This window comes from Podarcis erhardii, assembly GCF_964252035.2.
Source record: "Podarcis erhardii genome assembly, chromosome: 16".
In the NCBI taxonomy this organism is placed as follows: domain Eukaryota; kingdom Metazoa; phylum Chordata; class Lepidosauria; order Squamata; family Lacertidae; genus Podarcis; species Podarcis erhardii.
The window spans coordinates 20586-48017 of record NC_138514.1 but is presented as its reverse complement, the minus strand read 5'-3'; the positions used below and the strand labels follow the sequence as shown (position 1 = coordinate 48017).

General features: G+C 47.1%; 2 protein-coding genes across 2 annotated transcripts in view; both read right to left on the bottom strand.

Moving 5' to 3' along the window:
• Nucleotides 1-27432, bottom strand: part of LOC309331834 (uncharacterized protein) — a gene marked incomplete at both ends in the record, with an annotated part of 114822 nt that overhangs the window by 66917 nt on the left and 20473 nt on the right. The gene's annotated exons all lie outside the window — the stretch shown is intronic.
• On the bottom strand, nt 22945-27263 carry LOC309331918 (maestro heat-like repeat-containing protein family member 7). The gene is made up of 3 exons (XM_081844488.1): nt 26362-27263; nt 25146-25295; nt 22945-23498 (listed from the first exon to the last, which is right to left on the bottom strand). Exons 1-3 carry the CDS (start codon nt 26437-26439, stop codon nt 23340-23342), a joined length of 387 nt encoding a protein of 128 aa, XP_081700614.1. The 5' UTR covers nt 26440-27263; the 3' UTR covers nt 22945-23339.

The window sequence follows — 27432 nt, the reverse complement described above, 5'->3', positions numbered from 1 at the left end:
GCTGCTGTCACCATGGAGCCCAAGAAAGTAAAATCTCTCACTGCCTCCATTTCTTCCCCTTCTATTTGCCAGGAGGTGATGGGCCCAGTGGCCATGATCTTCGTTTTTTTGATGTTGAGCTTCAGACCATATTTTGCGCTCTCCTCTTTCACCCTCATTAAAAGGTTCTTTAATTCCTGCACACTTTCTGCCATCAGTGTTGTTTCATCTGCATATCTGAGGTTGTTGATATTTCTTCCGGCAATCTTAATTCCGGCTAGGTATTCATCCAGCCCAGCCTTTCACATGATGAATTCTGCATATAAGTTAAATAAGCAGGGAGACAATATACAGCCTTGTCGTACTCCTTTCCCAATTTTGAACCAATTGAGATTTCTCAGGAGATAGATGAGGTGATCAGGCACTCCCATTTCTTTAAGAACTTGCCATAGTTTGCTGTGGTCAACACAGTCAAAGGCTTTTGCATAGTCAATGAAGCAGAAGTAGATGTCTTTCTGGAACTCTCTAGCTTTCTTCATAATCCAGCGCATGTTTGAAACTGGGTCTTTGGTTCCTCTACCTCTTCTAAATCCAGCCTGCACTTCTGGGAGTCTTCCTTGTAGAATTTTAAGCATAACCTTGCTAGCATCCTTACCACTTTTGTCCTTTATTATGGTAATCTTTGGACGAAATGTTACTTTCATATCTCCAGTTTTCTTGAACAAATCTCTGGTTCTTCCCATTCTGTTGTTTTCCTCTATTTCTTTGCATTGCTCATTTAAGAAGGCCTTTTTGTCTCTCTTTGCTATTTTTTGGAAATCTGCATTCAATTTCCTGTATCTTTCACTATCTCCCTCACATTTTGCTTGCCTTCTCTCCCCCACTATTTGTAAGGCCTTGTTGGACAGCCACTTTGCTTTCTTGCATTTCCTTTTCATTGGGATGTTTTTCGTTGCTGCCTCCTGTATAATGTTGCGAGCCTCCATCTATAGTTCTTCAGGCACTCTGTCCAGCAAATCTAAATCCTTAAACCTGTTCCTCACTTCCACTGTGTATTCATAAGGGATTTGATTTAGATTGTATCTTACCGCCCCAGTGGTTTTTCCTACTTTCTTCATTTTTTAAAAATATAATATTTATTACTTTTCCAACAATTTAAACACTACAAAACAGAAAAACAATACAATACAATACAAAAACACTACATAACACTAACACATTAAACTAACAAAACAAAACAAAAACAGTTTAAAACACATCAAATAATTTCAGTATCTTATCTTTCATTCACTTATTTCCGCGACCTCCTCACACCTCCCTTTTTGTATTCCACTTCTATTAATTGTTTCAGCAATTCCTTTCCATCTTCCTCTGTTTTCTATCCTATAATTATCTTAACACATTCTAACCTTATTTTTTCCTTTAATACTCTATTAATCCGTTTATACTTAATTCCTTATAACATTTCTACTAAAGCCATATAACTTCATTCCAACATTTTTCTAACATTCATTAATTTCACAATATTTCCGTAAATAATCTTTAAACCTTTTCCAGTCTTCTTCCACCAACTCTTCTCCCTGGTCTCGGATTCTGCCAGTCATTTCCGCCCGTTCCATGTGGTCCATCAACTTCATCTGCCATTTTTCCCGGGTGGGTAAATCTTGTGTCTTCCAATACTTTGCGATGTGTATTCTTGCTGCTGTTGTTGCATACATTAAAAATGTTCTATCCTTCTTTGGCACCTATTGGCCGACCATGCCCAGGAGAAAGGCCTCTGGTTTCTTCAGGAAGGTATATTTGAATACCTTTTTCATTTCATTATAAATCATTACCCAGAATGTCTTAATCCTTGGGCATGTCCACCAAAGGTGAAAGAATGTACCATCAGTCTCATTACATTTCCAACATTTATCGTCGGGTAAATGATAATTTTTTGTAAGCTTGACTGGTGTCATGTACCACCTGTAAATCATTTTCATTAAGTTTTCTCTTAGGGCATTACATGCCGTGAATTTCATGCCTGTGGTCCATAACTGTTCCCAGTCAGCCATCATTATGTTGTGTCCAACATCTTGTGCCCATTTAATGATATCAGATTTCACCATTTCATCCTGAGTGTTCCATTTCAACAGCAAGTTATACATTCTTGACAAATTCTTGATTTTTGAGTCTAACAATTCTGTTTCCAATTTTGATTTTTCCACCTGGAAGCCAACTTTTTTGTCCAAATTGTATGCCTCTATGATTTGATAATAATGGAGCCAATCTCGCACTTTATTTTTCAATTTTTCAAAACTCTGCAATTTTATTCTGTCTCCATCTTGTTCCAAAATTTCCCAATATTTCGGCCATTTGTCCTCCATATTGAGTTTTTTTCTGTGCCTTCGCTTCCATTGGTGACAACCATCTTGGGGTTTTCTTTTCTAACAAATCCTTATATCTTATCTAAACATCAAACAATGCTTTTCTAACAATATGATTTTTAAAAGCTTTGTGTGCTTTTACCTTATCATACCACAAATATGCATGCCAACCAAAAACATTATTGAAACCTTCTAGATCCAACACGTCAGTGTTTTTTTTCTTTTTTTAAAAAAATAAATAATATTTATTACTTTTCCAACAATTTAAACACTACAAATAAAAAAACAATACAATACAATAAAAAAAAATACAATACAATACAAAAACACTACATAACAGTAACACACTAAACTAAAAAACAAACAAACACAATTTAAAACACATCAAACAAATTCAGTATCTTATCTTTCATTCACTTATTTCCGCGACCTCCTCGCACCTCCCTTTTTGTATTCCACTTCTGTTAATTGTTTCAGCAATTCCTTTCCATCTTCCTCTGTTTTCTGTCCTGTAATTATCTTAACACATTCTAACCTTATTTTTTCCTTTAATACTCTATTAATCCGTTTATACTTAATTCCTTATAACATTTCTACTAAAGCCATATAACTTCATTCCAACATTTTTCTAACATTCATTAATTTCACAATATTTCCGTAAATAATCTTTAAACCTTTTCCAGTCTTCTTCCACCAACTCTTCTCCCTGGTCTCGGATTCTGCCAGTCATTTCCGCCCGTTCCATGTGGTCCATCAACTTCATCTGCCATTTTTCCCGGGTGGGTAAATCTTGTGTCTTCCAATACTTTGCGATGTGTATTCTTGCTGCTGTTGTTGCATACATTAAAAATGTTCTATCCTTCTTTGGCACCTATTGGCCGACCATGCCCAGGAGAAAGGCCTCTGGTTTCTTCAGGAAGGTATATTTGAATACCTTTTTCATTTCATTATAAATCATTACCCAGAATGTCTTAATCCTTGGGCATGTCCACCAAAGGTGATAGAATGTACCTTCAGTCTCATTACATTTCCAACATTTATCGTCGGGTAAATGATAATTTTTTGTAAGCTTGACTGGTGTCATGTACCACCTGTAAATCATTTTCATTAAGTTTTCTCTTAGGGCATTACATGCCGTGAATTTCATGCCTGTGGTCCATAACTGTTCCCAGTCAGCCATCATTATGTTGTGTCCAACATCTTGTGCCCATTTAATGATATCAGATTTCACCATTTCATCCTGAGTGTTCCATTTCAACAGCAAGTTATACATTCTTGACAAATTCTTGATTTTTGAGTCTAACAATTCTGTTTCCAATTTTGATTTTTCCACCTGGAAGCCAACTTTTTTGTCCAAATTGTATGCCTCTATGATTTGATAATAATGGAGCCAATCTCGCACTTTATTTTTCAATTTTTCAAAACTCTGCAATTTTATTCTGTCTCCATCTTGTTCCAAAATTTCCCAATATTTCGGCCATTTGTCCTCCATATTGAGTTTTTTTCTGTGCCTTCGCTTCCATTGGTGACAACCATCTTGGGGTTTTCTTTTCTAACAAATCCTTATATCTTATCTAAACATCAAACAATGCTTTTCTAACAATATGATTTTTAAAAGCTTTGTGTGCTTTTACCTTATCATACCACAAATATGCATGCCAACCAAAAACATTATTGAAACCTTCTAGATCCAACACGTCAGTGTTTTTTTTCTTTTTTTAAAAAAATAAATAATATTTATTACTTTTCCAACAATTTAAACACTACAAATAAAAAAACAATACAATACAATAAAAAAAAATACAATACAATACAAAAACACTACATAACAGTAACACACTAAACTAAAAAACAAACAAACACAATTTAAAACACATCAAACAAATTCAGTATCTTATCTTTCATTCACTTATTTCCGCGACCTCCTCGCACCTCCCTTTTTGTATTCCACTTCTGTTAATTGTTTCAGCAATTCCTTTCCATCTTCCTCTGTTTTCTGTCCTGTAATTATCTTAACATATTCTAACCTTATTTTTCCCTTTAATACACTAATAATCTATTTGTACTTAGTTCCTTATAACATTTCTACTAAAGCCATATAACTTCATTCCAACATTTTCCTAACATTCATTAATTTTACAGGATTTCTGTAAATAGTCTTTAAACTTTTTCCAGTCTTCTTCCACCGACTCTTCTCCCTGGTCTCGGATTCTGCCAGTCATTTCCACCAATTCCATGTAGTCCATCAACTTCATCTGCCATTCTTCCCGGGTGGGTAAATCTTGTGTCTTCCAATACTTTGCGATGAGTATTCTTGCTGCTGTTGTTGCATACATTAAAAATGTTCTATCCTTCTTTGGCACCAATTGGCCAACCATGCCCAGGAGAAAGGCCTCTGGTTTCTTCAGGAAGGTATATTTGAATACCTTTTTCATTTCATTATAAATCATTACCCAGAATGTCTTAATCCTTGGGCATGTCCACCAAAGGTGAAAGAATGTACCATCAGTCTCATTACATTTCCAACATTTATCGTCGGGTAAATGATAATTTTTTGTAAGCTTGACTGGTGTCATGTACCACCTGTAAATCATTTTCATTAAATTCTCTCTTAGGGCATTACATGTCGTAAATTTCATACCTGTGGTCCATAACTGTTCCCAGTCAGCCATCATTATGTTATGTCCAACATCTTTTGCCCATTTAATCATAGCAGATTTCACCGTTTCATCCTGAGTGTTCCATTTCAGCAACAAGTTATACATTCTTGACAAATGCTTAGTTTTTGGATCTAATAATTCTGTTTCCAATTTTGATTTTTCCACCTGGAAGCCAACTTTTTTGTCCAAATTTTATGCCTCCATTATTTGGTAATAATGGAGCCAATCTCGCACTTTATTTTTCAATTTTTCAAAGCTCTGCAATTTTATTCTGTCACCATCTTGTTCCAAAATTTCCCAATATTTCGGCCATTTGTCCTCCATATTGAGTTTTTTCTGTGCCTTCGCTTCTATTGGTGACAACCATCTTGGGGTTTTCTTTTCTAACAAATCCTTATATCTTATCCAATCATTGAACAGTGCTTTTCTAACAATATGGTTTTTAAACGCTTTATGTGCTTTTACCTTATCATACCACAAATATGCATGCCAACCAAATGCATTATTGAAACCTTCTAGATCCAGCATGTCAGTGTTTTCAAGAAGCAGCCATTCTCTCAGCCAGCAAAAAGCAGCTGATTCATAGTAAAGTTTAAGGTCTGGCAGGGCAAATCCACCTCTTTCTTTAGCATCAGTTAATATCTTAAATTTTATTCTAGGCTTCTTGCCCTGCCAGACAAATCTAGAAATATCTTTCTGCCACTTCTTGAAACAATCCATCTTGTCCAGAATTTGCAATGTTTGAAACAAAAACAACTTGGCAATACATTCATTTTTATCACAGCAATTCGGCCTAACAATGATAAATTCAAATTTGACCATATTTCTAAGTCCCTTTTCACTTCAATCCAACATTTTTCATAATTATCCTTAAATAAGTTCACATTCTTAGCAGTCATGTTAACCCCTAAATATTTCACTTTCTTAACCAATGTTAGTCCTGTCTCCTCCTGAAACTTCTCTCTCTCATTCACAGTTAAGTTTTTCTCTAAAACCTTAGTTTTCATCTTGTTCAACTTAAAACCTGCTACCTGTCTGAATTCTTGAATCAGTTCCAGTACTCTTTTAGTACTAGATTCTGGCTCCTGTAAAGTCAATACTAAATCATCAGCAAATGCTTTCAGTTTGTACTGTTTAGTACTGTTTAGATCCCAGTTGTATACCTTTAACCTCTTGGTCCTTTCTAATCATATTTACCAAAACCTCAAGGACCGATATAAAGAGCAATGGAGAAATTGGGCAGCCTTGTCGTGTCCCTTTCTCAATCCTAAACTCTTCTGTCACTACATTGTTCACAATTAATTTTGCCTTTTGTTCTGAATAAATTGCACCTATACCATTTTCAAAACCTTGACCTACCCCCATCCCCTGTTGATTCTTCTTCATAAAACAATAAATGTTGTCAAAGGCCTTCTCTGCATCTACAAAAATCAAAACTGCCTTAGTATTGATATTCACTTGTAATTTTTCTAGAATATTAATTATATTCCTCGTATTATCAGACAAATGTCTGCCCGGGAGAACACCTTTTTTAATCTTTTAGCCAAAATATCTGCAAAAAAATTGTAATCCACATTAAGCAGCAATATGGGGCGGTAATTCTTAAGCTGTGTCTTTTCAGTCTCTGTTTTCGGTATAAGTGTAATATAAGCTTCCTTCCACGACTCTGGTGCCCTTTTCCCCTCCAATATTTCATTACAGACTTCCTTCAATGGTTGTATTAACCATTCTTTCAAAGGTCTGTAATATCTTGAAGTCAAACCATCCAGTCCTGGAGATTTACCTAATTGCATGTTCTGGATGGCCCCTTCCACTTCCTGATCTGTTATTTTGTAATTCAACATTAGCTGGCTTTCCTGAGAGATTTTATGTAGTCCATTTATTTTCAAAAATCGATCAATATCCATTTCTTTCTGCTTCTCCTGTGTATAAAGTTGTTTAAAATACCTCTGAAAACACTTCCTAATCTCCACTGGGTTCTGTATATTCTTTCCTTCCACTTCCAAATTAGTAATAGTATTAAGTTTTTGTCTTTTTTTCATTTGCCAGGCCAACAATTTTCCACACTTATTTGCCGATTCAAATGTCTTTTGCCTCATCTGTTTAATCTTCCATTCTATTTCCTGATTCATCAGCTTCGTATATTGTACTTGGTATAACTTTATCTCTTTCAGGATCTCCTGTGACTTTGGTTTTGCTCTCAGTTTCTTCTCTCCTTCCTTTATTTTCTCCAGGATTTTATCCTTTTTTTCATTTTGAGTTCTCTTCTTAACTGCATTCTGTTGTATTAAAAATCCTCTCATAACCGCTTTACTTGCGTCCCAAATTATTCTTTTTTTCCACTGTAGTAGTCATATTTATCTCAAAATAGTCTCTCAGACTTTTTTGGGCCTTCTTGGTCACTTCTTCATTCCTGAACAATGTATCGTTCATCCTCCATCTAAAGGAACCAATTGGCGTCAATTTAATTTCCATCTTCACAGCATTATGGTCAGAACAAGTTTTGGGGCAAATCTCCACTTTGCTAGTCTTCGGAACCAGTCCTCTAGTTATCCAAATTTGGTCAATTCTTGTCCATGTCATTTTAGCCTCAGAGAAGAAAGTTCCCTCTCTTCCCCGAGGACTCTTCATTCTCCAAATGTCAACTAAGTCCATATTTTCAGTCATGTCAAAAAAGGTTTTTGGTAGTCTACCATCTTTAGTGACTACCTGTCTCTGTGCCTTGTCCATATTTGTAGACACCACTCCATTCATATCTCCCATCAAAATCATATTATAGTCCATATAATCCATCAGAGTCTCATGTAACTTCTTAAAGAACTCCGATTTTCCTTCATTTGGTGCATAGATGCCTACTATCAAGAACTGCTCTCCTTGTGATTGAATTTCAATTGCAACAAATCTTCCTTGGTCATCTTTGAATATAAATTTCGGTGATAGGCTCTCCTTTGCATAAAGGACCACTCCTCTTTTTTAAACTTTATCTGATGAGATAAATTCATGGCCCAATCTTTTATTACTCAATATCTTCCTGTGTAGCCTTATCACATGTGTTTCTTGTAAACAGTTCAAGTCCAATTGTTCTTTTTTCAATAAATGAGACTCTCCGCCTTTTTTCTGGGGAGTTCAGTCCATTTACATTCCAGCTCAAAACTTGCAACGCCATGATGTAATTACACTGATATTCCTCCAACTGCGCCCAATGCTTGCTCTTCTGTTGGTGGTGTTGGTGACACGTTCACTGGGGGATCCAATCCAAAGGGTAATGCTGATATATCCAATATTCCTCTATTTGGTGATCCGATGCTCTTTGCTCTAGTCCTCTATCTGGTGATCTTCTATCCGATGCTCGTGGCCCTTTTCCAAGTTCCTTCTGCAGATCTTCTTCGTATTTATACAAAACTTTACTTTATCTTCTACTGATCTTATTTTTATTTTCCTTCCTTTGAAACTGAAAGATAGACCTTGGGGAAACTCCCACCTAAAGATGATTTTATTCCTTCTCAGCAGGGCAACCAAGTCTCTGTAGTTAGGCCTAAGATCCAAGAGATATTTCGGGATGTCTTAAAAAATTTCCACTCTTGACTGTTGTACTTCTAAGTTCTTCTGGTAGTGCCAACCCAATATTCTGTCTCTCTCTTCTTTGATTTGGAGGGTAATCAAGCAATCTCTTATTCTATTCTTCTCTTTTTTCCCTCCTCTTCCAAGTCTGAAGGCCTTCACAATTCTAAACTCTTCTCGGCCCAAGTCCAAGTCCCAAAAGTTGGCAAATTCCTGCGTGAGAAAGTCTATCAAACTTTCCTTCTCCAATTCAGGTAAAGCTCTGATCAAACTTTCCTTCTCCAATTCAGGTAAAGCTCTGATCCTCAGATTTGTCTGTTTTTCTTTAAGTTCAATCATAGCAAGCTTCAACTTATGGTCATCAAGTTGCCTCTGTAGGGCTGGGACTCTCTCTCTCTCCAGTTGTGTTACTTTACATTCCACAGCAACAGCTTTTTCCCTGGCTTCCTCCGCAGTCTGCTGTATCAAAGTAGATTCCTGTATCAATTTCTGAATGGTTTCTGTACTGGTATTCACCTTTTGACCCAGATTATTTATACTAAATCAATTTTAGTGGTTGCCACATCCACTTTCTTGTTAAGCTGTTACAATGAATCATTTATCTTGCTTAATGCAACCGCTAAGGCCTCTTCTGTTGACATTCCTCTTGATTTTGAGTATGCTGGTACAGCAGCTGAAGAGGCAGGGGGGCTGATGTTGAGGCTCTCCTGGGTTGCTGCAAAGTCTTCCCAGACCTTAATGTTTTTTCAGGAATTGACTGGTCTGTTTTTTCCTTTCCATTTGCCATAACACTTAAAAGATTCAAGGTCAGTCCCAGAGTCACACAGTTTTTTATCTTGCAGCTGGAAATTTCCCCAGCCCAGCACTTGTAACAGTTTCAAAAGCTTCCTCTAGGGGGAAACAGTTTCTATTTATATTAATCCGTAATGTCCCCTTTTAAACACAGTTCAAACAATGAAGTTAGTTTCAATTTTCAGTTACTTTTACTCCTTTTTAAGAGCAGACAGAGACAGTGGAAACAATGTATTTCTCTTATTTAGCTAGCTGTCAATGAACATTCTAATCACTGTCAATGAACGTCAGTCCTGCTACCAGCCCGTTTCCAGGGTCGGAGCAGTGGTATTTTAACTCTCTTCGCTCTCTCCTGCAGACATGCTCCGTCCAAAACTCCCTCCCCCCTTCTCCGGCCTCCAAGGGGGGTTTAATGTTTTTTACCAATGGAAATTTAGTCCTTTACAATAGGCTTTCAAAGACTTCAGCTTGCAGCCTCGTTGCTTCAGTCTAGTTACAAAAGGGGAAGGCGGACTTCCTGTGTTGAACCTCCCCGTTTCGATACCAAATTAGACGTTTAAAAATTCAATTCTCCTGCTTCAGCTCTACTCATGGGTAGTTGCTTTAAAGTCAAATTGTCCACAAGAAAAAAGTCAGCGCTCTCCGGCAACAGCATAGCGGCTTCGCTCCGTGGAAGAAGCAGTCGAATCTAAGCACCGTGCCGCTCACCCCACGTCGCTCCGGATACCTGAAACCGGGTTTCCCCACGGGTAGGGGAGGTGCAAAGGGTGCCCGCCGAATCCCATGTTCACAGGCTTCACCCGCCTGTGATTTTTAATGGGTCTCCAGATTCCCAGTCAGAAGGGGCTGCGGCGGCAGCGCAGGACTTCGAGGCTTTGACAGCCAGAAGGGGCAGCGGCAGCAGTGCAGGCCGTCGAGGCTTTGACAGCCAGAAGGGGCAGCGGCAGCAGCGCAGGTTGTCGACCCTTTGACAGCCAGAAGAGGCATAGGCAGCAGCACAGTTCATTAAGGCTTTGACAGCCAGAAGAGGCAGCGGCAGCAGTGCAGGCCGTCGAGGCTTTGACAGCCAGAAGGGGCAGCGGCGGCAGCGCAGGTCGTCAACCCTTTGACAGCCAGAAAAGGCAAAGGCAGCAGCACAGTTCATTAAGGCTTTGACAGCCAGAAGAGGAAGAGGCAGCAGCGCATATCGTCGAGGCTTGACAGCCAGAAGGGGCAGCAGCGGCAGCGAAGATCGTCGAGGCTTTGACAGCCAGAAGAGGCAGACAGCAGCGCATATCGTTGAGGCTTTGACAGCCAGAAGAGGCTGTGGCAGCAGCGCAGATCGTTGAGGCTTTGACAGCCAGACGGGGCAGCGGCAGCAGCAAAGGTCATCGAGTCTCTGACTTCCAGAAGAACCAGAGGCAGCAGCACAGGTTGTCGAGGCTTTGACAGCCAGAAGGGGCAGAGGCGGCAGCACAGGTTGTCGAGGCTTTGACAGCCAGAAGGGGCTGCGGCAGCAGTGCAGGTCGTCGAGGCTTTGACAGCCAGAAGAGGCAGACAGCAGCGCATATCGTTGAGGCTTTGACAGCCAGAAGAGGCTGTGGCAGCAGCGCAGATCGTTGAGGCTTTGACAGCCAGAAGCGGCTGCGGCAGCAGCGCAGGTCATTGAGGCTTTGACAACAAGAAAAGGAAGAGGCAGCAGCGCAGGTCATCGAGGCTTTGACAGCCAGAAAAAGAAGAGGCAGCAGCACAGATTGTCTAGGCTTTGACAGCCAGAAGAGGCAGAGGCAGCAGCGCAGATCGTCGAGGCTTTGACAGCCAGAAGCAGCAGAGGTAGCAGCGCAGATCGTCGAGGCTTTGACAGCCAGAAGCAGCAGAGGTAGCAGGTCGTCGAGGCTTTGACAGCCAGAAGCGTTAGCAGCGCAGGTTGTCAAGGCTTCGACAGCCAGAAGAGGCAGAGGCAGAAGTGCAGGTCGCTGAGGCTTTGACAGCCAGAATGGGCAGCAGCAGCAGCGCAGGTTGTCGAGTCTTTGACAGCCAGAAGAGGCGGAGGCAGCAGTTCAGCTCATCGAGACTTTGACAGCCAGAAGAGGCAGATACAGCAGCGATGATCGTTGAGGCTTTGACAGCCAGAAGCGACAGAGGCAGATGCACAGGTCGTCGAGTCTTTGACAGCCAGAAGGGGCAGCGGCAGTAGCGCAGGTCGTCGAGGCCTTGACAGCCAGAAGCATCAGTGTCAGCAGCGCAGGTCGTCAAGGCTTTGACAGCCAGAAGAGGCGGAGGCAGCAGAGCAGGTTGTCGAGTCTTTGACAGCCAGAAGAGGCGGAGGCAGCAGTTCAGCTCATCGAGACTTTGACAGCCAGAAGAGGCAGAGGCAGCAGCGCTGATTGTTGAGACTTTGACAGCCAGAAGGGGCAGCGGCAGCAGCGCATATCGTTGAGGCTTTGACAGCCAGAATGGGCAGCAGCAGCAGAGCAGGTTGTCGAGACTTTGACAGCCAGAAAAGGAAGAGGCAGCAGCACAGTTCGTCGAGGCTTTGACAGCCGGAAGAGGCCGAGGCAGCAGCGCATATCGTTGAGGCTTTGACAGCCAGAAGAGGCTTTGGAGCAGCGCAGATCGTTGAGGCTTTGACAGCCAGAAGGGGCTGCGGCAGCAGCGCAGGTCTTCGAGGCTTTGACAAGAAGAAAAGGAAGAGGCAGCAGCGCAGGTCGTCGAGGCTTTGACAGCCAGAAAAGGAAGAGGCAGCAGTGCAGGTCGTCCAGGCTTTGACAGCCAGAAGAGGCAGACACAGCAGCACAGATTGTCGAGGCTTTGACAGCCAGAAGAGGCAGAGGCAGCAGCGCAGATCGTTGAGGCTTTGAGAGCCAGAAGCGTCAGCAGCGCAGGTTGTCAAGGCTTTGACAGCCAGAGGAGGCGGAGGCAGCAGTGCAGGTCATCGAGGCTTTGACAGCCAGAAGAGGCAGAGGCAGCAGCGTAGATCGTTGAGGCATTGACAGCCAGAAGGGGCAGCGGCAGCAGCACAGGTCGTCAAGGCGTTGACAGCCAGGAGAGTCAGAAGCAGCAGAACAGGTCGTCGAGGCTTTAACAGCCAGAAGGGGCAGTGGCACCAGCGCTGGTCGTCGAGGCCTTGACAGCCAGAAGCATCAGTGTCAGCAGCGCAGTTCGTCAAGGCTTTGAAAGCCAGAAGAGGCGGAGGCAGCAGTGCAGGTTGTCGAGGCTTTGACACCCAGAAGAGGCAGAGGCAGCAGTGCAGGTCATCGAGGCTTTGACAGCCAGAAGAGGCAGACTCAGCAGCACAGGTCGTCGAGGCTTTAACAGCCAGAAGAGGCATAGGCAGCAGCACAGTTCATTAAGGATTTGACAGCCAGAAGAGGCAGCGGCAGCAGCGCATATCGTTGAGGCTTTAACAGCCAGAAGGGGCAGCGGAAGAAACGCAGGACATCGAGGCTTTGACAGCCAGAAGAGGCAGAGGCAGCAGCGCATATCGTCGAGGCTTGACAGCCAGAAGAGGCAGAGGCAGCAGTGCAGATCGTCGAGGCTTTGACAGGCAGAAGGGGCAGTGGCAGCAGCGCAGGAAGTTGAGGCTTTGACAGCCAGAAGGGGCAGCGGCAGTAGCGCAGATCGTTGAGGCTTTGAAAGCCAGAAGGGGCAGCGGCAGCAGCACGGGACGTCAAGGCTTTGACAGCCAGAAGAGGCAGAGACAGCAGCGCATAACGTTGAGGCTTTGACAGCCAGAAGAGGCTGTGGCAGCAGTGCAGATCGTTGAGGCTTTGACAGCCAGAAGGGGCTGCGTTAGCAGCGCAGGTCATCGAGGCTTTGACAACAAGAAAAGGAAGAAGCAGCAGCGCAGGTCATCAAGGCCATGACAGCCAGAAAAGGAAGAGGCAGCAGCACAGGTTGTCGAGGCTTTGACAGCTAGAAGAGGCAGAGGCAGCAGTGCAGATCGTCGAGGCTTTGACAGGCAGAAGGGGCAGTGGCAGCAGCGCAGGAAGTTGAGGCTTTGACAGCCAGAAGGGGCAGCGGCAGTAGCGCAGATCGTTGAGGCTTTGAAAGCCAGAAGGGGCAGCGGCAGCAGCACGGGACATCAAGGCTTTGACAGCCAGAAGAGGCAGAGACAGCAGCGCATAACGTTGAGGCTTTGACAGCCAGAAGAGGCTGTGGCAGCAGTGCAGATCGTTGAGGCTTTGACAGCCAGAAGGGGCTGCGGTAGCAGCGCAGGTCATCGAGGCTTTGACAACAAGAAAAGGAAGAGGCAGCAGCGCAGGTCGTCGAGGCTTTGACAGCCAGAAGTGGCAGAGGTAGCAGCGCAGATCGATGAGGCGTTGACAGCCAGAAAGGGCAGCAGCAGCAGGTCGTCAAGGCTTTGACAGCCAGAAGCGTCAGCAGCGCAGGTTGTCAAGGCTTCGACAGCCAGAAGAGGCGGAGGCAGCAGTGCAGGTCATCGAGGCTTTGACAGCCAGAAGGGGCTGTGGCAGAAGAGCAGGTCGTTGAGGCTTTGACAGCCAGACGGGGCAGCGGCAGCAGCAAAGGTCATCGAGTCTCTGACTTCCAGAAGAACCAGAGGCAGCAGCACAGGTTGTCGAGGCTTTGACAGCCAGAAGGGGCAGAGGCGGCAGCACAGGTTGTCGAGGCTTTGACAGCCAGAAGGGGCTGCGGCAGCAGTGCAGGTCGTCGAGGCTTTGACAGCCAGAAGAGGCAGACAGCAGCGCATATCGTTGAGGCTTTGACAGCCAGAAGAGGCTGTGGCAGCAGCGCAGATCGTTGAGGCTTTGACAGCCAGAAGCGGCTGCAGCAGCAGCGCAGGTCATTGAGGCTTTGACAACAAGAAAAGGAAGAGGCAGCAGCGCAGGTCATTGAGGCTTTGACAGCCAGAAAAAGAAGAGGCAGCAGTGCAGGACCTTGAGGCTTTGACAGCCAGAAGAGGCAGAGGTAGCAGCGCAGATCGTCGAGGCTTTGACAGCCAGAAGGGGCAGCGGCAGCAGGTCGTCGAGGATTTGACAGCCAGAAGCGTTAGCAGCGCAGGTCATCGAGGCTTTGTCAGCCAGAAAAAGAAGAGGCAGCAGTGCAGGACCTTGAGGCTTTGACAGCCAGGAGGGTCTGTGGCAGCAGCGCAGATCGTTGATGCTTTGACAGCCAGAAAAGGAATAGGCAGCAGTGCAGGTCGTCGAGGCTTTGACAGCCAGAAGAGGCAGAGGCAGCAGCGATGATCGTTGAGGCTTTGACAGCCAGAAGCGACAGAGGCAGCAGCACAGGTCGTCGAGTCTTTGACAGCCAGAAGGGGCAGCGGCAGCAGAGCAGGTCGTTGAGGCTTTGACAGCCAGACGGGGCAGCGGCAGCAGCAAAGGTCATCGAATCTCTGACTTCCAGAAGAAGCCGAGGCAGCAGCACAGGTTGTCGAGGCTTTGACAGCCAGAAGGGGCAGAGGCGGCAGCACAGGTTGTCGAGGCTTTGACAACAAGAAGGGGCTGCGGCAGCAGTGCAGGTCGTCGAGGCTTTGACAGCCAGAATAGGCGGAGGCAGCAGCGCAGGTCGCTGAGGCTTTGACAGCCAGAATGGGCAGCAGCAGCAGCGCAGGTTGTCGAGTCTTTGACAGCCAGAAGACGCGGAGGCAGCAGTTCAGCTCATCGAGACTTTGACAGCCAGAAGAGGCAGAGGCAGCAGCGCATATCGTTGAGGCATTGACAGCCAGAAGGGGCAGCGGCAGCAGAGCAGGTTGTCGAGACTTTGACAGCCAGAAAAGGAAGAGGCAGCAGCACAGGTCGTCGAGGTTTGACAGCCAGAAGAGGCAGAGGCAGCAGCGCATATCGTTGAGGCTTTGACAGCCAGAAGGGGCTGTGGCAGCAGCGCAGATCGTTGAGGCTTTGGCAGCCAGAAGGGGCTGCGGCAGCAGCCGAGGTCTTCGAGGCTTTGACAACAAGAAAAGGAAGAGGCAGCAGCGCAGGTCGTCGAGGCTTTGACAGCCAGAAAAGGAAGAGGCAGCAGTGCAGGTCGTCCAGGCTTTGACAGCCAGAAGAGGCAGAGGCAGCAGCACAGATTGTCGAGGCTTTGACAGCCAGAAGAGGCAGAGGCAGCAGCGCAGATCGTTGAGGCTTTGACAGCCAGAAGCGTCAGCAGCGCAGGTTGTCAAGGCTTTGACAGCCAGAGGAGGCGGAGGCAGCAGTGCAGGTCGTCGAGGCTTTGACAGCCAGAAGAGGCAGACAGCAGCGCATATCGTTGAGGCTTTGACAGCCAGAAGAGGCTGTGGCAGCAGCGCAGATCGTTGAGGCTTTGACAGCCAGAAGCGGCTGCAGCAGCAGCGCAGGTCATTGAGGCTTTGACAACAAGAAAAGGAAGAGGCAGCAGCGCAGGTCATTGAGGCTTTGACAGCCAGAAAAAGAAGAGGCAGCAGTGCAGGACCTTGAGGCTTTGACAGCCAGAAGAGGCAGAGGCAGCAGCGCAGATCGTCGAGGCTTTGACAGCCAGAAGCAGCAGAGGTAGCAGCGCAGATCGTCGAGGCTTTGACAGCCAGAAGGGGCAGCGGCAGCAGGTCGTCGAGGATTTGACAGCCAGAAGCGTTAGCAGCGCAGGTCATCGAGGCTTTGTCAGCCAGAAAAAGAAGAGGCAGCAGTGCAGGACCTTGAGGCTTTGACAGCCAGGAGGGTCTGTGGCAGCAGCGCAGATCGTTGATGCTTTGACAGCCAGAAAAGGAATAGGCAGCAGTGCAGGTCGTCGAGGCTTTGACAGCCAGAAGAGGCAGAGGCAGCAGCGATGATCGTTGAGGCTTTGACAGCCAGAAGCGACAGAGGCAGCAGCACAGGTCGTCGAGTCTTTGACAGCCAGAAGGGGCAGCGGCAGCAGAGCAGGTCGTTGAGGCTTTGACAGCCAGACGGGGCAGCGGCAGCAGCAAAGGTCATCGAATCTCTGACTTCCAGAAGAAGCCGAGGCAGCAGCACAGGTTGTCGAGGCTTTGACAGCCAGAAGGGGCAGAGGCGGCAGCACAGGTTGTCGAGGCTTTGACAACAAGAAGGGGCTGCGGCAGCAGTGCAGGTCGTCGAGGCTTTGACAGCCAGAATAGGCGGAGGCAGCAGCGCAGGTCGCTGAGGCTTTGACAGCCAGAATGGGCAGTAGCAGCAGCGCAGGTTGTCGAGTCTTTGACAGCCAGAAGAGGCGGAGGCAGCAGTTCAGCTCATCGAGACTTTGACAGCCAGAAGAGGCAGAGGCAGCAGCGCATATCGTTGAGGCATTGACAGCCAGAAGGGGCAGCGGCAGCAGAGCAGGTTGTCGAGACTTTGACAGCCAGAAAAGGAAGAGGCAGCAGCACAGGTCGTCGAGGCTTTGACAGCCAGAAGAGGCAGAGGCAGCAGCGCATATCGTTGAGGCTTTGACAGCCAGAAGGGGCTGTGGCAGCAGCGCAGATCGTTGAGGCTTTGGCAGCCAGAAGGGGCTGCGGCAGCAGCCGAGGTCTTCGAGGCTTTGACAACAAGAAAAGGAAGAGGCAGCAGCGCAGGTCGTCGAGGCTTTGACAGCCAGAAAAGGAAGAGGCAGCAGTGCAGGTCGTCCAGGCTTTGACAGCCAGAAGAGGCAGAGGCAGCAGCACAGATTGTCGAGGCTTTGACAGCCAGAAGAGGCAGAGGCAGCAGCGCAGATCGTTGAGGCTTTGACAGCCAGAAGCGTCAGCAGCGCAGGTTGTCAAGGCTTTGACAGCCAGAGGAGGCGGAGGCAGCAGTGCAGGTCGTCGAGGCTTTGACAGCCAGAAGAGGCAGACAGCAGCGCATATCGTTGAGGCTTTGACAGCCAGAAGAGGCTGTGGCAGCAGCGCATATCGTTGAGGCTTTGACAGCCAGAAGCGGCTGCAGCAGCAGCGCAGGTCATTGAGGCTTTGACAACAAGAAAAGGAAGAGGCAGCAGCGCAGGTCATTGAGGCTTTGACAGCCAGAAAAAGAAGAGGCAGCAGTGCAGGACCTTGAGGCTTTGACAGCCAGAAGAGGCAGAGGCAGCAGCGCAGATCGTCGAGGCTTTGACAGCCAGAAGCAGCAGAGGTAGCAGCGCAGATCGTCGAGGCTTTGACAGCCAGAAGGGGCAGCGGCAGCAGGTCGTCGAGGATTTGACAGCCAGAAGCGTTAGCAGCGCAGGTCATCGAGGCTTTGTCAGCCAGAAAAAGAAGAGGCAGTAGTGCAGGACCTTGAGGCTTTGACAGCCAGGAGGGTCTGTGGCAGCAGCGCAGATCGTTGATGCTTTGACAGCCAGAAAAGGAATAGGCAGCAGTGCAGGTCGTCGAGGCTTTGACAGCCAGAAGAGGCAGAGGCAGCAGCGATGATCGTTGAGGCTTTGACAGCCAGAAGCGACAGAGGCAGCAGCACAGGTCGTCGAGTCTTTGACAGCCAGAAGGGGCAGCGGCAGCAGAGCAGGTCGTTGAGGCTTTGACAGCCAGACGGGGCAGCGGCAGCAGCAAAGGTCATCGAATCTCTGACTTCCAGAAGAAGCCGAGGCAGCAGCACAGGTTGTCGAGGCTTTGACAGCCAGAAGGGGCAGAGGCGGCAGCACAGGTTGTCGAGGCTTTGACAACAAGAAGGGGCTGCGGCAGCAGTGCAGGTCGTCGAGGCTTTGACAGCCAGAATAGGCGGAGGCAGCAGCGCAGGTCGCTGAGGCTTTGACAGCCAGAATGGGCAGCAGCAGCAGCGCAGGTTGTCGAGTCTTTGACAGCCAGAAGACGCGGAGGCAGCAGTTCAGCTCATCGAGACTTTGACAGCCAGAAGAGGCAGAGGCAGCAGCGCATATCGTTGAGGCATTGACAGCCAGAAGGGGCAGCGGCAGCAGAGCAGGTTGTCGAGACTTTGACAGCCAGAAAAGGAAGAGGCAGCAGCACAGGTCGTCGAGGCTTTGACAGCCAGAAGAGGCAGAGGCAGCAGCGCATATCGTTGAGGCTTTGACAGCCAGAAGGGGCTGTGGCAGCAGCGCAGATCGTTGAGGCTTTGGCAGCCAGAAGGGGCTGCGGCAGCAGCCGAGGTCTTCGAGGCTTTGACAACAAGAAAAGGAAGAGGCAGCAGCGCAGGTCGTCGAGGCTTTGACAGCCAGAAAAGGAAGAGGCAGCAGTGCAGGTCGTCCAGGCTTTGACAGCCAGAAGAGGCAGAGGCAGCAGCACAGATTGTCGAGGCTTTGACAGCCAGAAGAGGCAGAGGCAGCAGCGCAGATCGTTGAGGCTTTGACAGCCAGAAGCGTCAGCAGCGCAGGTTGTCAAGGCTTTGACAGCCAGAGGAGGCGGAGGCAGCAGTGCAGGTCATCGAGGCTTTGACAGCCAGAAGAGGCAGAGGCAGCAGCGTAGATCGTTGAGGCATTGACAGCCAGAAGGGGCAGCGGCAGCAACACAGGTCGTCAAGGCGTTGACAGCCAGGAGAGGCAGAGGCAGCAGCACAGGTCGTCGAGGCTTTAACAGCCAGAAGGGGCAGCGGCACCAGCGCAGGTCGTCGAGGCCTTGACAGCCAGAAGCATCAGTGTCAGCAGCGCAGGTCGTCAAGGCTTTGACAGCCAGAAGAAGCGGAGGCAGCAGTGCAGGTTGTCGAGGCTTTGACACCCAGAAGAGGCAGAGGCAGCAGTGCAGGTCATCAAGGCTTTGACAGCCAGAAGAGGCAGAGGCAGCAGCACAGGTCGTCGAGGCTTTAACAGCCAGAAGGGGCAGCGGCACCAGCGCAGGTCGTCGAGGCTTTGACAGCCAGAAGCATCAGTGTCAGCAGCGCAGGTCGTCAAGGCTTTGACAGCCAGAAGAGTCGGAGGCAGCAGTGCAGGTTGTCGAGGCTTTGACAGCCAGAAGAGGCAGAGGCAGCAGCACCAATCATCGAGGCTTTGACAGCTAGCAGGGGCAGCGGCAGCAGGTCGTCGAGGCTTTTACAGCCAGAAGCGTCAGCAGCGCAGGTTGTCAAGGCTTTGACAGCCAGATGAGGCAGAGGCAGCAGCGCAGATTGTTGAGGCTTTGACAGCCAGAAGGCGCAGCGGCAGCAGCAGCAGCACAGGTCGTCAAGGCTTTGACCGTCAGAATGTGCTGCAGCAGCAGCGCAGATCGTCGAGGCTTTGACAGCCAGAAGGGGCAGCGGCAGCAGCACAGGTCATCGGGGCTTTGACAGCCAGAAAAGGAAGAGGCAGCAGCGCAGATCGTTGAGGCTTTGACAGCCAGAAGGGGCAGCGGCTATTGCGCAGGTCGTCGAGTCTTTGACAGCCAGAAACGGAAGAGGCAGCAGTGCAGGTCGTCGAGGCTTTGACAGCCAGAAGAGGCAGAGGCAGCAGCGCAGATTTTCGAGGCTTTGACAGCCAGAAGGGGCTGCGGCAGCAGCTCAGATCTTCGAGGCTTTGACAGCCAGAAAAGGAAGAGGCAGCAGCGCAGGTCGTCGAGGCTTTGACAGCCAGACAGGGCAGCGGCAGCAGCGCAGGTCATCGAGGCTTTGCCCGTCAGAATGTGCTGCAGCAGCAGCGCAGGTCGTTGAGGCTTTGACAGCCAGACAGGGCAGCGGCAGCAGCAGCAGCACAAGTGGTCTCACTGGCAGAGCCTAAGTGACACCAGATAAAGTTGAGCAATGGACTCAATCCTGATATTCACCTGAGATGGTGGTGCTTTGTTTTGACCCCCAGGCTTGTTGTGACCCATGGAAGGTATAGAGCTGCTGCCCCCCCCCTTATCAGACAACAAATATCATGTATTTCATAAGCATATATTTTCATGGTTTTACAGTTTTAGTGTGAGCTCAGTTTCTAAAAAGCACCTCTTGAACGGGTTATTTTGGGATTGATTCAGGTTGGCCCCCAAAGCAGCTCACTTCAAATCAATGGTCTCCAGCAAGAAGCACCCACCACGCATGACCCCTCCTGCCCCTTCTCATCCCAACGTGGCTGCAGCAGAAGCTAGGCTGGTGCTTCCATTTGGAACTATGGAGTTCTCTGCTGGTTTCTGGTGGGCCTGGACCCCGCCTTCCAACCTCTAGGGCTGGGCATGGCCCTCCCAATCTAACTCACCTCTGCTCTCACAGTCAGGTACATTTTGGTTGGAAAGGGAAGGAAAGAGTATGAGCTGGTTGGAATCATGCTGAACCAAACACATCCTAAGCTGGGTCTGAACTGCAGGAGGGTTTGGACTTGGCTCATAAAGAGCATGAGATGACGCTTGAAACTGGAGAAATCTCTTCAGTTCAAAGACTTAGTGGCCTCAATAAATATATGAAAAAAGCTTATTTGGACGAGCAAAGAATTATTATTGTTGTTGCTGTTGTTGTTGTTGTTGTTGTTATTATGTCTCCCCACCCCGATACATAGCGGAACAAAGAGAAAAAAAGATATATAATAAACCAGCAGACATACAAAAATCAATCTTTAAAGCAGGCAAAAATAAATACATATGAACTTATACCAGCTTTAAGGTGTTTCCAATAGTACATATAAAAATGTAATTTTAAGAAAAATCTTAGCCTTCCAAAGGTGAAGACTTGCTCATCCATTAACGGAATACCTGTATGATTGCTGCCTGCAGTAACTTGCGCGCTAGGTCACGGAAGTGTCTGTATCAGAGTCGGACATCCCCTAAGTTGGAGCAAAGCCACTGTAAGTGCATCTTTTATTATGTATACATTCATCTTCTATCAAAAAAACACTGTCCATATATATTAGACATGATAGCAGTGAATGCAGTTGAAGTTGTACAATTAAATAAAAAATGTGTAAATACTAAAGAACATTTGACAGTTAAATTGTGAGGAATAAAGAAACCATTAGAAACATTAGAACAGGCATTCCCTGTTTCCAGTTCCTACCTCCAAGTAAAACGCCATGCCAATGGCTTTCTTCTTGTTGTTCGGACAGCACATATATTTCCGTGCCAATCGGGCAATCCTATTATACTGTTCTGTTGAGGAGGTGAACAAAGTCCTGAAACATAAGAGTAAGAGACAAAGAATTCACAAGTCTGAAGCTGGCAGGAAGAACCACCCAGCGTTCCTGCACAACAACAACCACCACCAGGTTACTTGAACGCTGAGCAGAGCCTCCCGCCTGCATTCGCTCCCTAAGATGCACACACATTTCCCCTTACTTTTTAGGAGGGGGAAAGTGTGTCTTATAGAGTGAACAATATGGTACATTTTCTGAAATAAATAAGAAGTTTATCCCCATTTCCCCAGAAAGCAGGCCTTGCTCTTCATGCCTCACCTGCCAGTCCTTTTCACCTTCTTACCTTGCCAGAAGACGAATGCCTTTGAAAAAGCTTTCTGGACTTGACAGCATATCCCAGCAGCTTTGCAACCCCAAAACCTCAAAATCGTCAAGGTATTCAACACGCCCAATCAGTTGTTTCAGGGCCTGCACAGCGGTCCTGAGTCAAGTGAAGGAATTAAGAATATTATATTTTAAAAATTTGTATACTGCCCTTCACCCGTAGATCTCCGGGCAGTTCACAACATAAAAATGCAAGTTAAAAAGCACAAAATACAGAATAAAAACAAGAACCAAAGCAAACCAATAACTCCTCTCCCTCTAACAAACACAGTTGAAAGGGCATAGGAGGTTAATCAGCCAATGGCCTGATTGAAGAGGACCATTTTTGCCTGGCATCTAAAGGCACCAGGCAAGCCTCCCTGGGGAGAGCAACCCACTAATGGGGAGCCACCACAGAAAAGGCCCCTTCTTGTGTGGAGGAGGCATGTGAAGAGGGGCTTCCGATGATGAGCGCAAGGTCTGGGTAGGTTCATCTGGGGAGTTTTAGGTCCTTGACATCTTGCAGTCCAACCCCAACCATCACCCCCTGCAGCCTCCCCCATGTTTCCAGCACAAGCGGCAACCTTTCGGCTGTGATGGAGACTTAAGGTTTCATGACACGTGAGTCCCACCACACCCAAATCAGCCCATCGTGCGGGAGAGTCTCCAACATCCTCTCCCATCCTAGTGTCCTTCAGATGTTTTGGGCTACAATAACTCCCATCTTCAGCCCCGTTGTGCTGGCTGGGGCTGGTGGGAGTTGTGGTCCAAAGTGACTGAAGAGCACAGGGGTTGGGGAAGCCTGGGTCTCCTAGCTATCTAACCTAAGCAGAACCTCCATGTCCAAATGAAGCCTATCTCTTGGGGGAGAGCTGAGCCATCACCACTATGGGTCAGAGAGAGAAGGGAGGGCCCCCCCCCAAATGCATTAGCAGGTCCCTTACATCAGTGGATCGAGATGCGAAGAGGGCTCCGGGATTAGACTTGCCGCCCTCGAACCTCTTCTTCTCGCCTCATGGACAAAACAGATCTGAGTGCTAAGTGCAAACAGCAGGTGGTGGAACATGCTCTTCAGGATACCTGCAGCCTCAGGGAACGACAGGATATGACACAGAGCGTTGGTAGCCTGGAGGGACAAGGACAGGAGAACGGCATTCAGCAGAGGTCATCGTCAGATCAAGATCTCAGACTCAGACGCGACTCAGAGCCCCGGTCCATTTCCCTCAGTGTTGTCTACACTGACTAGCAGTGGCTGTCCAGGGTTTCAGGCAAGGAACTCCCCGACATGGAGATGCTGGGGCCCTTCTGCATACAAAGCAGGTGCTCACAGGATGGACCACTTATTAAGATGCACCCCCCTCCCAGCAAGAAGCCCCCAGCCCCATCCAGCTCCCATTCAAAACAATCCAGGAGAGAGAAACTGAGTGGTTTCGTACCGCCATTGGCATTTGAGAAGTGCTGCGTCGCCTGGAAGTGACTTCCGCTTTGGGGTCTTCATCCTGCAGCCTTTTCAGGAGAGGTCTCAGCAGCTTGACGCTGGAATACTGATCAGCGACCAAGGCCTTCCAGATCACCGTGGCACTTCTGCAATTTTTCAAAACAGAATTTTTCCCTTTTCCTTTTCTTAAAAAAAGTCAGGCCTTTGATATTTTCTTTATATTGCACATACATTAGCAAAGAAAGAAACCACAACTCGGAGCACAATTTTTTGCAAGTACGAAATTCAATATAAATAAATATAAATTAAGAAACCCCTTAAATCTACCCCTCCCCATTTTCACATCACAAAAACTTACTCATCACACTCCATCGAACAGTCCAACAGGCTGTCTACGACCGGCTGCATGCGCTTGGTGGCTAGGCTGACAAGAGCCGAAAGTGTCACTTCCTTAGTGCGGGTGTCGGGGATCTGGTGGAGACGGTTGTAAATCTCCTTCACAACCATAGGCAGCTGGAAGAAGATAAAAGAAGACCAGGATGAGAAAGTGTGGTGAACCTGTTTCTATTTTGCTTAATGTATGTAGGGTTTGGTGTCAGCGTTACTCGTGCCGGTTCTCTGCCGTTCACTTGTGTTCCTTTGGTGGTGAGAGAGGTTGGGGTTGGCCTAGGGTGTGGTTGTTTGTTTGTGGTGATCTTTGTTTTGAATCAATTCCAGTACCCTTTTGGTACTAGATTCTGGCTCCTGCAAAGTCAATACTAAATCGTCAGCAAATGCTTTCAGTTTGTACTGTTTAGCACCCACTTGTATGCCTTTAACCAATTGGTCCTTTCTGATCATATTTAACAAAACCTCCAGGACCGATATAAAAAGCAATGGAGAGATTGGGCAACCTTGTCGTGTTCCTTTCTCAATCTTAAACTCTTCTGTCACTGCATTGTTCACAATTAATTTTGCCTTTTGTTCTGAATAAATTGCACCTATACCATTTTCAAAACCTTGACCTACCCCCATCCCCTGTAGATTCTTCTTCATAAAACTCCAAGAAATGTTGTCAAAGGCCTTCTCTGCATCCACAAAAATCAAAACTGCCTTAGTATTGATATTCACTTGTAATTTTTCTAGAATATAAATTATATTCCTCGTATTATCAGACAAATGTCTGCCCGGGAGAAAGCCCGCTTGGTCTTTATGAATTTCTTCTACTAACACCCTTTTTAATCTTTTAGCCAAAATATCTGCAAAAATTTTGTAATCTTCCATTCTATTTCCTGGTTCATCAATTTCATATATTGTACTTGATATAACTTTATCTCTTTCAGGATCTCCTGTGATTTTGGTTTTGCTCTCAGCTTCTTCTCTCCTTCCTTTATTTTTTCCAAGATTTTATCCTTTTTTTCATTTTGGGTTCTCTTCTTGTTGACGACTCTTAACGACTGCAATAGGTCTTACAGGAAAAAGCAGGAAAGAGACTGGAAAGAGAAGCTGCTGAATTGCAACTTATTACCAAACTTAAAACCATGGAGAGACCTGGTCTGAACAAAGACATTGGATTCTTATCTCATTATACATGACAAAGCCATTTTTCACCTTCTCACCCCTTGCTTTTTCCTGTAAGACCTATTGCAGTCGTTAAGAGTCGTCAACAGGCTCATCACAGCTATCTGCCAATCACCCATTCCCACCACCCTTCTGAGTAATACCCATCCCCACCTTCTCACTATATAAAAGGGTCTGGTGACTTCTGTTTCAGTGTATTTGAAGAAGTGTGCATGCACACAAAAGCTCATACCTAGAACTAACTTAGTTGGTCTTTAAGGTGCTACTGGAAGGAATTTTTTGTTTTGACTATGGCAGACCAACACGGCTACCTATCTGTAACTCCCCCACAACAAACACTCTGCGAGGTGAGTGGGGCTGAGAGACTTCAAAGAAGTGTAACTGGCCCAAGGTCACCCAGCAGCTGCATGTGGAGGAGCGGAGACGCGAACCCGGTTCCCCAGATTACGAGTCTACCACTCTTAACCACTACACCACACTGGCTCTTCTTACTTCCCACACAATGCCTTCTTACTTCCCAGAAACAAGCTAATTCTAAGTCCGAAGAGAATGTTTGATTTAGAGGAAACCTGCTCCCCCTGCCTCCGTTTTGAGCCTTACGTCCTCCATTTCCATGCCGCATTCCTCAAGGAAGGACCTCAGGAGCTTTCCTGCAGCCTGAGAGACGGCTCTGTCTTCCACTGTCAGGTTGTCAATCGCCTTCAACACGACTTCGTTGATCTGGCTGGGCGTGAGGTGCTCCCCAAAAGCCTGGCACAAAGAAGAAAGAAGAGGGAGTTTTCTTCTGCTCCACACTCTGACCACGTTTCAGTAGTCCAAGGGTGCCTTCACAAACCAAGTGAAAGACATCTCCACTCTGCCTTGAGAGGGTTGAACTAAGTGACCCCCACGTCCCTTCCAACTCTACAATTTGGTGATTCTATTTATGTGTTTATTTAAGTAGCTGAAAGATTTTACAACAAACCAAACTAAAAGTCAGGTGACGCCTTGCTATTTTCGATCCACATCTTAAATTGGTTATGACATTGGAACATGAAGAGGTTCAATCTAAAATCAGACTAGAAAATTTAAAAAAAAAATCCCTCCAGGAACAGAGAGGGTGAATAATAGTGTCTATCCGTTATATAACCAATGCCTAACAGACTGGGTGGGAACCTGCCGGCTGTGTGTTTTGTTCTTAATATACAACAAAAACACCCACCACAAGGTTGGCATAGTCCATTGGCTTGGCAGTGCCTTGTGAAAGATGCATCGAATGAGTCAACTTTTCCTATTCTTTTTCCGCCCTGAGGAGCCCAAGGTGGCAATGCATGGTTCTCTCTCCTCCCCGTTTTAGTCTCATGAGGTAGGTTAGACTGAGAGACTGTGACTGACTCGTGAGTGGGGATCTGAACCCTAGGTCTCCCAGCACCTGGTAGAATTTCAATAAGTAGAATTCTGCATGCAGTTTAGGCTACCGGGCACTTGTCTTTGAGCAATTTATTCTAATACAATGCATTTCTGAATGTTATTTACACTAATAGCTCACGCATGGATTTTTTTACACACTGTTTGGCATTGCGAAATTCAAGGACATGTGAATTTCAAAGGCGGGTTGTGTTTCAGTTCTCCTGTTGTTTCTGAAAGCCTTGATCTGATAGCTTTGGCTTCCAGTGTGAACTGCTCTGAATCTCTCCCTCATCCCTAGAAGGCGTGGGCTGCCTGAGGGCAGGCTGAAGTTGGTGGGGCAGGGCCCCGTTGGCCCGAGTGAGCAAATCTTTGCTAACTGGGAGTGGCTGCGGTCTTAGCAATAAAGAGTACAAAAGGCCACCCCTACCTTGGCCACTTTTGCGATGTTGTAGTGGAAGAGAGAGGGCCCAGGGATGAAGAAGTCTTCTCGGACCCATCTGACCATGTTGCCTTTCTTATTTTTATTCCTCCTCTTCTCCAGTTCCTTACCTAAGCAGGGTCGGGTTTTGGAATATGCATGCAAAAGAACCCAGCATTAGTGCTCCCTGCTCAAAACCTCCAGTTTTCCCGCTGGGACCAACAAAAACAATTATTGGTTTCACCTCAAAAATTATAATTCGGAATTGGAAAAAAGGTTCAGAAGGGGGCAACCAAAAGGACTGGGGTGCTTGTGGAGCAAATGCTGGTTGCAGCATTTGGGGGGCGGTTCCGTTTAGAAAAACGGCGAGGAAGAGGAGACACAATGTATGGCTTGGAGAAAGTGGAGAGAGAAAGCTTTCTCTCTTGCCCTCATAACATGAGAACAACTGGACCTCCAATGAAACTGAAGTTTCAGGATGGTCCTTCTTCTTGCAATGCACAGCTAAACTCTGGAACTCCCTGCCACAGGAGGCACTGATGGCCACGGACCAAGATGGCTTTCAAAGAAGATGAGGCAAATTCATGGAAGAGAAGGCTACCCATGGCTATTAGCCAGGATGGCTATGCTCTGCCTCCATGGTCAGAGGCAGCAAAGTACAGGAGTAGAAAGAGCTTGAATTCTGCTTGCTGGCTTCCCACAAGCATCTGATCAACCCCTGTGGGAACAGGATGCTGGACTGGGCTGGGCCACTGGTCAGGTCCAGAAGGCTTTTCTGATGAACATCAGCAGTGAATTCCTCCCCCAAGACTGCCCTCTCATCTCTGGCCAACGGGGTGTTGGCGTTAGGCCAGTGCTAGCACAATTCTGGCCCTCCTGAACTCCCTGATCAACCCCAGCAGCAGCCAGCATGGGCAACACTCAGGGATGATGGGAGTTGGAGCAGCCTCTGGAGGGCTACAGATCTCCCACCCTGCGGCTTACAAGAAACCAGCCATTTCCCAGCATCCCCCTCACCCATTTTGGCTATCATGATGTAATGGAGATGGTACAAGGCCTCTGCTGACTGCAGGCCAATCT

Excerpts from the sequence above, each read along its gene's own strand:
- LOC309331918 (XM_081844488.1), bottom strand. The coding sequence starts at position 26,439 with ATGGTCAGATGGGTCCGAGAAGACTTCTTCATCCCTGGGCCCTCTCTC. Across the intron at positions 25,296-26,361 it reads ACATCGCAAAAGTGGCCAAG|GCTTTTGGGGAGCACCTCAC; the intron begins GTAGGGGTGGCC and ends TCTTTGTGCCAG. Across the intron at positions 23,499-25,145 it reads GCGGCATGGAAATGGAGGAC|CTGCCTATGGTTGTGAAGGA; the intron begins GTAAGGCTCAAA and ends ATCTTCTTCCAG.